The sequence below is a fragment of the Trichechus manatus genome, unplaced genomic scaffold (genome assembly GCF_000243295.1).
Source record: "Trichechus manatus latirostris isolate Lorelei unplaced genomic scaffold, TriManLat1.0 scaffold00001, whole genome shotgun sequence".
NCBI classification, from domain to species: Eukaryota; Metazoa; Chordata; class Mammalia; order Sirenia; family Trichechidae; genus Trichechus; species Trichechus manatus.
This window is the reverse complement of record NW_004443937.1, coordinates 15,312,323-15,321,604: the sequence shown is the minus strand read 5'-3', so window position 1 is coordinate 15,321,604 and position 9,282 is coordinate 15,312,323. Positions and strand designations below refer to the sequence as shown.

Genomic DNA, 9,282 nt, shown 5'->3' with positions numbered 1-9,282 from the left:
AAAAAAAAAAAAAAAAAAAAGGAAAGACATCAAAATCCCTTAAAACTCACTTTGAAGAGAACGGTGATCAACCCAGCATTTGTCTACTAACAGGAGGGAAGGAATGACTTCTGCAAAGAAGCCAAAGGGTGACCCTTGCCTCCTCCTCAAACCTCAGGCATCCCAGAAGGGGCCTTGAGGTTCTAACTGGTGGCCCTGGGGATTCGTGCAGAGGATGTGCCTCTACCTCTCCCAGGTGCCTGACGCTCCTTTCCAGAGCCAGCAGGTTAGCACAGTCACACTGGGATTGCCTCGGCAGAGTAACGGGGTCAGCAAGTGCTCCCCGAGCCTTTGCAGGGCAGGCAGAGCGGATTCCCAGTGCTGACACCTCCAGTCTGAAGGAGAAGGAGGCATGGCCACAGCCTACAGACTCACAGGCTTACAGGGTCTTGTGATGCTCCATGAGTCCTCAACCCTGTTTCCCACAGACCTAGCTGCCTCACTACGATGCAAAAAACCCCAACTCCGCCTGCATGCCTGGAGACCCCTGGTGCTCTTGGGGCTGCTCCCTGGCAGCAGCTCCGGGAGATGCACCCACTCGCCATTCCCCAGGACCTGAGGTGGGCACTCACCTCTGACAAGTAGACCTTGTTGCTGGACTTGTCGAACACATCGATGGTCACCTCATACAGGCGGCCTGTCTCGAGCACCCACCGGTCACCAGGGTGAATCGTAAACCCTGAAAACAGGCAAGTGGCAGAGCCTGACCACTCAGGTGACAGGGCAGGGGGGTGGAGAGGATGGGACCAAGCTGCCATGAGCACAGAGGCTGGGGACCTGGAGCCCAGCACCTTTCACCTGGTCCCCACAGCCAAGGGCCAAGGCCACCCTCCCTGGAGACTGCCCGGCTGCCACACAGGGTGAGGCATCGGCCTTGAACCGACTTTTCAGGCTTGCAGGGACCAACGGCGAGTACATCCCACTCTGACTGCACAGGTGCTCATCACCCTGTATCCTGTCCACAGGTAAGGCTAAGCTCTCACCTGGCACTGGAAGCCCTCCCTGTGTATACCTGCCTGGCCAGGTCTCTGCCCTCTGCCCACACACAAGGCTCTCACTGCACCAGACTGCCTGCCATTTTCCCACGACACATGCCCTCTCCCATCCCATACCACCACACAGGCTGTTTCCTCTGCCAGCGATACCCTTCCCTTAAGAAACATCGACCTCAAATATCATCTCCCTGAAACTGGTCCTCTGTGTGTATTTGTGAACTATGTACCACTGCTGTGCCGCTGCCTGGCTGTGCTGGTTCCCTGCCCCTCCAAACAGAGGCAAGGAGCACGTCTTCTTTCCCCAGGAGCTCCAGTGCCCAGCACGGCTTGTGCAAAGTACCAAGAAAGCACAAAGGGCCACTTTGCCAGGTGTCACTACATCATCAGAGGTGATGAGCCTGGTTCTGCACCAAACGACCTTTCCAGCAACAGTAAGCAAGCCAGCCTTGGGTTTCTGCTGCCCCTAGGCAAACGCCATCTTGATTGAACTGCTTCAGTGCACTCAACAGGTGAGTCAGCTCAGACCGAAGACAGCGTTGCCATGGAGACCCAGGAGGACAAGTGTGTCTCCAGTGACTTCCAAGCCTTGGCTGTGCTGCCCAGTCCTCACTGCTATGGACTCCTCCCTCCTCTCTTGGCCAAATACCTCCCCCATGTCCCCACCAAGCGTCTTCCAACTGTCACACTCCCTTCATGGGCTCCTATGTAACGGAGCTGACCACTGGTCCCCACCTTCCAATGTCCACAGTAGTAGTCAGGTCTGGACAAAGCCCTCCCCACTCTGCCGTGCCAAGCCCTCTGCCTGCCTGGTCTCAGCTCCCTCCCCTGCTTGTTTCTGCACACTGACAGGAAGGGGCAGGCGGCAACCCTCCAAGTGGGGGCGGCGGGCTGATGGCCCTGGGCCTCACAGGCAACAGCATGGCCCTAGAGTGTCAGCCTGCTGCTTTCTTTCCTTTTTTTTTTTAAACCATTTAATCACAAAGGAACAACACCCAGGAGGACCCTGGACGCCAACACTCACCCAGGTATCCAGGTTCAACCACGTAAATCGTGCTGTTGGGTAACCTGGAAGCCCCCTGCATGCGGATACCTGGGGTCTTAGTTAAGGGACAACACACAGACAGCAACCAACCCAGTGGCAGTTCTGAGCTCGGCTCCCATGGCTCGATGGGAGGGGATGCAAACCTACTGCAGACCCCTCGGGCACATGGACAGGTCTAGAACATCAACCACCCACAAGCCTCAGACAGCCTCCCTCTGTGAGAAGTCTCCGCAGGCGGGGAGTGATGCTCTGCTCCCACCAGGTCCCCACCTCTGGGAGCCTCTCCGTGACTCATCTGCGGAGGTGAGCAATTCCACTCAGCGGTGCCGCTATTTCAGGTCTTTCTGAGTTTTAGACCATTGGGGGAAAACAGGGCTATTTTTAGCCCACGTCTGGCTTTTAGGACAGTTCAGAAAAGCAGATCTCTTGCACACACACAACATACATGTGCACACACACAGGCCAGGAAGAGGATACTCCTGTGACCAAGGACAAGGTTGCTCTGTCCCAGCTGCAACGCGGTGACAGTAGACGTCTCCTGGGCCAGGACAGCTACAGGCCAGGCCGGGTCCCCCTCAGCACCTAGGATGTTGTTTTGAAGCTGCAGCTCGTACTGGTCGGAGGGCATCGTGAGCTCTGACCACCCAAAAACAGAAGAAAAGGGGGCGGGGGGAAGGGGAAGAAAGTGGGGAGGAGGAGAGCAGGGAAAAGGGGAGGAGGGGGACAGAGAAAGAATGAATCGTTAGAAGTCAATATATCAGTATCACATGCACATGCACCCCGAATCTCTGGACCCTGCTGTCAGTACAGCTACTAGATATTTTTTTTTTTTTTTTTTGCTTACTTTTTCTCGGTTTTTAAAATTTTAATATTATTCTCCATGCCTGTGGACAAAACTGCCACTATCCATGAGTTTTCAGAAGCAATGGATTTTCTGTGTCTGCCATAAGCTGCTTTTTTCCCCCCTCTTTTAAATGAACTGCAGCCTCTGACTAGAATTGTCTGCTGCTTGGAGAATACTAACATTAGACCCATTTCTGTCCATCACTGTGGACTTTCCGCTTCTGCAAGAGGGCCGTGGTGGCCTCCCTGGCCCTGTCTGGCCTCTAGGGCCTTCTAAAAGGCTCTGGTCAATGATCTCCCACCAGGCTTCCAGAGCTGGGTCTATAATTTGCAAAGAATTGACTGTGGCTAACCTGACCATCCATTAACCTCTCCCTGCTCAGTGTCCTGTTGAGTACATTTTAGGGAAAAGAGCTTGCCTGACCTGAGCCAGGATGGAAACCAACTTCCCCAGGGAAATAACAGATTCTATAAAACCCACCACGTCTACACATTCCTCCTCACCTGGTAAGCAGAGACCACGGCCTTCTGGTTATCAAATGGCTACCACTGACTGGAAAATCAAGATGTGTGAGACCCACGCTAGGTGCTTTGTGTGTACAGGGCCTCCTTTTATCCCTCCACAACCCTAAAATTGGCACGACTGATGCCTACATTTTAGAGAGGGGAAGACTGTCAAAACCATGATGAGGACTTGCTCAGGCCCCACAGCAGCTCCTCAGCAGAGCCAAGTTCAACTCAGGAGGTCTAGCCATGATTAGATTCCCTCTCCGGAGTCCTCAGAACTTCATATCCAGGAATGCACTCGCTGAACTGCTGGGTGTGGTCACGTTCCACCCCTCCAGCGAGAGAGAGGGAAGAAGACCTAGAGAACTGCAGGCGATGTCCCCACCTGCTCACCCATCCCTCTCTGGGTCCCAATTCAGGGTCTGGCACAGAAGGTGTCATGTCAAAGCTCCTGGCGGAGTTTCAGCTAAAGCCTTTTTCAGAATTCCTAGGAATCAGGTCCCCAGTAATTGGTCCTAGAGCAGATGGTCTCAAAGTGTGTTCCCTAGACCATCAGCATCACCGAGGAACTGCAAACAACTGGTCCCACCCCAGACCTGCTGCCTCAGATGCTCATGGTTTAACAAGTCCCTCAGGTGAAGCTGATGACACCCAGGGTTAGGGAACCCTCTGGAGTATCCACAGTCCATTTCCTCATCTCTAATTACGCAAAGCGCAGTGGAGCTGTGATTCTCACAGAGTGTGATGCTTAAGGACATAGTCAACTTGGTTAGGCCATGATTCTTAGTAGTTTGGCAGATATTATGTAATCATTCTCCATTTTGTGATCTGATATGAGCAGCCAATCAGTTGAAAGGGGCATTTCCTTGGGGGTGTGACCTGCATCCAGTACATACAGATGTTCTGGCAAAGCTGCCCTCTCTGGCTCCTGCCTCTGACTTGCCGTCCTCTGACCTCTGGTTCTTGGGACATGAGGCAGCAGCCTGCTATCTGACCTGCTGATTTTGGGTTATCAGCCCCTGCAAACATGTGAGTCAGAAGAAGCCTCCAGCCTGATGTCCCACAGATTTGGGACTTGCCAGCCTCCACAACTGCGTGAGCCATTTCCTCGAAATAAATGTTTCTATATATATATATACACATACATATATATACACATACATACATATATACACACGCACACACATATACACACATACACATGCACACATACATATACATACATACATACATACACACATACATATATACACGTGCACACATATATATATACACATACGCACACACACACACTTCACTGCTTTTGCTCCTCTAGAGAACCCAGCCTAAGACACAGATATACCCTATGTTCAGATCTGGAAGCAGTGCATCAGGGTAAATGTCATAATAAAGCAATGCAATTGCTCAGTCAAGTGACATGACTTCATGTAGGTTTATGAAGCACAAGCTTCCTCCCTTGTTTGCTTTAAAGTTCTTCAAGAGGAAAGCCCTTTTGGAAACAATATACTGACTCCCTAGGGATCTTGCGTAACACAGCTGTAACCCTCTTTACAAAACTCTAATACTATGAAAATAAGGGGCTTGTTTGGCAGACTCCTTAGATACCTCTCCTAACATGGAACTCACTACTCATGAGAAGCACTGAATATGGAAGCCCCTTGCAGATGTTAAGGGCCCCTGTCTGTCTGGTTCCTGGCTCTACTTTTTCAGGCTACAGACAGAGGGAGACTGCTCCTGGGCCCCAGAATAGCCCTGCCACTGTCTGGGCAGCAAATGGGTGTCCTCCTTCTCTAGGCTAAGCAGCCCATGTTCCTTTAGGAGACACATCTCTGACCCTTCCCCACCCTGGCTGACCCCTGGATGGGCTTCTAATTGTCAGAGCACCACCCCAACCCGCGTAAGCTCGAGGATGACGATGGAGGTCCTGGGGAGGTGGGTCTGAGTCAATAGTGATGGGGAGCTCACCCCCTCCCTGTATTAGGGAGTAGGGTGAGTGTCTCTTTAGATAGAGCTGTCAGGGTGGCCCCTCTGAGAAGGTGGCCTATAGGAGCTCAGACCTGAGGGCCAGGGTGCATTAATCCTGGACAGCCACAGCTCACCTGTGCACTGGGCTCCAAGTCCCTTAAATACATGCGCTCATGCAGTGGTTTTCCAAACCTTAGCACATTTTATCTCAGCAATTTCCACCACTGCAGCCACTGGAGTCCTTGTCAGTTACCACTGTGTACTTTGAGTGCCTTCCAACCTAGGGGGGCTTATCTTCTAGCACTGTATCAGACAGTATTGTTTGATCCATAGAGTCTTCACTGGTTAATTTTTGGAAGATCGCCAGGCCTTTCTTCCTAGTCTGTCTTAGTCTGGAAGTTCCACTGAAACTTGTCCACCACGGGCTACCCTCCTGGTATTTGAAGTACCGGTGGCATAGCTTCCAGCATCACAGCAACATACAGGCATCACAGTATGATAAACTGACAGACACGGGTAGTGGTTCTCATCTATAAAATGAGGGTATTAATAGAATCCACTGCTTGGTACCCTGGAAAGTATAGTTCCTCTGGGTCATGACACTTGAACCAATTTAGAATGAGCTCTTAAAATCTCTTTATCAAATCACTCCTTAAGCTCTTTATTAAAAGAGTGCTAGAAGCTTTTGATTAAATCAATCCATCTCCCAGGTTGCTGGGTTATAAAATGAGGGTTAAGTGGGTTATACATGAAAAGCACTTAGAACCAGGCCCAACATGTAGAAAATGCTCAGTCATAGTTAGATGTTGTCATTAACGACTGGGCTTTTCATACCATCTTCTTGCAGGTTGCATGGCCACTTCCTTGTCGTGTTTCTATATAACTTTATATTTCTGAGAAATCCCTGTTCCTCTAATCCTCTGGTACCTTAACACACTAGCCCGTTGCACTCCCCACTAGGATGCTGCCTCAGTGTACCTGTGCGCCTCCTTCCCTTCCAGTCTCAGGAAGCCACACCTGTGGCTGCACCTGTCCTTTCAGCATCTGCTTTCCTAAAGTCTGGGATGCACACTGGACTCTGCCCAGCACACCCCATGTCCCACACCACCTCAGACTGGACACCGTGCACAAAAGCTGGCAGTGCCTGTCCAGCACATCGCAGACACTCAGAAACACCCTTCGTCAGCAAGAACGGGGCCCCGAGGCAGGAGGGCACCTCCACACAGCTTTCTTGGCCTTCTGAGAGATGAAGCATTCTGCCATACCACAGTGATTAACCAGATGTGCTGCTTGTAGCTGAGCATGACTTTAAACGAGGCAGTACCATTTAGGATCCATCCATGGAACAAGCTCAAGTTGCACGTATGCTTAAGTACCTAGCTGCCTCTTAATGGTACCACTGCACCCCAGGTGGAGCAGCCCTGCCCACTGGGTAAAGGCAGGTGCCCTGGACACGTGCCTGAAGCTGCACTGACGACCGTGCCCTGGCCCTAAGCATAGCACTCTGGACCGGAGGCCCATGATACCGTGCGCTATGGCCATGCAACACATACAACCTCTAAACAAAATATTAATTCTAGAGGGGCTCACACGTTTCATTGTCTTTGAGCTATTTCACAAGTCTGCAAGTTATAGAAAATTGATGGTAAAGCAAACAATTCTTGTCCATGCATATGCAAATACACTTTCTCTGCTGGAGATGCAACTGACTACTGTCCTGAGGACTGTGACCAGGTTTGCATCTATCTGTAAATTCACTTCAGCACTCCTGATGCTTGTACATGTGTCTGCCCTTTGGATTCTCCTCTGAACCAGCAGTAACATCTTACCGGTACCCTCACTAAATAATAAGTTAAATAAAATCCGACGATAATCCTTAGAAGGATTGGTGGTACAGTAAGGACACTCATCATCTAAAATACATCACATGTACATGGCACTTTAAAATGTCCAGAACAATTCCACATCCATTATTTTGTTTTGCCCTCAGAGACAAGGCGGAAAGGCTCCCAGGACTCCAACGGAGAGACTGGACTCCAGAAAAGGCCATGGACTGCCCAACGCTGCCCAGCAGTGCACGGCAGACCAGGGCAAAACCCAGTCCTGTACTCCTGCCCACAGCAACAGCAACACAGCTAGTTGAGTCTCCTGACTTTCTCACAAGGAGGGAAACATTTGCCATGATTACCGAGGGGAGCAGCTCACATACCTGTGATCTTTCCTTGCCTGATTTTCTGCACCTTGTAGCGAATGGAGGTCCCCACCATCAGGTAGACATCATATGCTGGGTTCAGAAGAATGTTCTCCAAGATCAGCAACCTGACTTCTGCAGGGCGGACATTCTTGGCAGAACAAAGAGGGTAGAAAAGGCAACACAGGGCAGGGTCACAGGGAAGCAGTGTGGGCAAGACGAAGAGAATTTCAAAACTCCTCAGTATGTTTATATGGGGACAGGGAAGTTAAGAGGGAAAAAACAAGGCAACATTCAAAACCTCACACCTTCAGACCCCAGAAATCCCAAGGGAACCCTGTATGGCAGGCATGAGTTCAGAGGTCATTATCAAAATCTGCTGAGCACCTCAATTTACTGTATGTATATCTCAATTTAAAATAAGAGTAATTAAAAATAAAGAGAAGAGAGGAGCCAGGAGTGATTGCTCTAGGGCCACCATGGGCTCAGGTTCTCTCCCCACAGAAGCCCCAAAGTCCAGGGAGGTTGGAGGGCCCCAGGCAAACCTGAAAGGGGTAGAATCCTCAGCCCTGACTTCTTGGCCCCTTGTCTGTCCACCTCTCGTCCCCCACTCAGACCTCCTCATCAGAAAAACTGAAAGATTTTAAGGCAGTAGAAAGACCACTGGGTATCCTGTCTGTGCATCCCTCTGAGTTATCTGATTCTAGGGGAGGCCTTTCTTGTCTATGAGCTAGGTCACGACTCTGTAAGTGGTAGAGAACTAATGGTAATGCAAAGGATTCTTGTCTGTACAAATGCAAATACGTTTTCTCTGGTGGAGATGCAACTGACTACTGACCTGTGGGTAGTGACCAGGTTTGCATCTATTTGCAAATTCATCTCAGCACTCCTGATGCCTGTGCATGTGTCTGTTCTCTGGAGTCTCCTTTGAGACTTGGAACACCTCACTGGTTCTTTAATAAGTTAAATATTTGACAAATTCCAAAAAAAATAAAAAGAACACACTGAGCACCAACTTGCTCTGCGGCAAAAGGCTTTCCAGCACAGCAGGCCAAAACCACTGAGTCAATTCTGACTCACGACGACCCCCATGTGTGCAGAGTAGAACTGTGCTCCATAGGATTTTCAATGGCTGTGACCTTACAGAAGCAGATCACCAGGCCTTTCTTCTGAGGTGCCTCTGGGTGGGTTCAAACTGCCAACCTTTCAGTTTGTAGTTGAGCACTTAAACATCTGCGCCACTCATGGAAGGGAAGCCCAGTTACTGACCAGGGGCGCCCAGAACACCAAAAAGCAGACATTAATTACAAAGAGCTGTGGGATTAGTCCTGTAACATGGTGTGTCTGCACGTTCCCAATATGCTCCAGCAACTACCAAAAGTACTGAGAGAGAAAATCAGAAGGTTTCTCTTCCTTGGTTACTTTACAAAGTAAAATGGCAGATGAGGAAATACAACCTTCTTCCTGTGTGCCCCAGAAACTATGCGAACAAAAAGGCCTCAGGTCTGCAGTTCAGGAGGCAGTCAGTCATCTCCAACTACGAGGGGGACAAACTTTCACCCACAAGAACAGGAAGGATACCTGAAGGACTGAATTGCCAGGCGGAGGGCTGTGGGGACCATGGTCGTGGGGAACATCTAGCTCAATTGGCATGACACAGTTTATAAAGATAATGTTCTACATTCTATCTTGGTGAGTAG

General features: G+C 50.1%; 1 protein-coding gene across 1 annotated transcript in view; it reads right to left on the bottom strand.

Moving 5' to 3' along the window:
• The window catches only part of NUP210 (nucleoporin 210), a 109,161-nt gene that overhangs the window by 70,066 nt on the left and 29,813 nt on the right, over window positions 1-9,282 (bottom strand). Inside the window, exons 7-10 of the mRNA XM_004368677.1 lie at window positions 7,601-7,733; window positions 2,554-2,712; window positions 2,056-2,124; window positions 612-718 (exon numbers count right to left, since the gene is read on the bottom strand). Of these exons, the coding sequence (XP_004368734.1) occupies window positions 612-718; window positions 2,056-2,124; window positions 2,554-2,712; window positions 7,601-7,733 (468 nt within the window). The remainder of the gene's footprint in view (window positions 1-611; window positions 719-2,055; window positions 2,125-2,553; window positions 2,713-7,600; window positions 7,734-9,282) is intronic.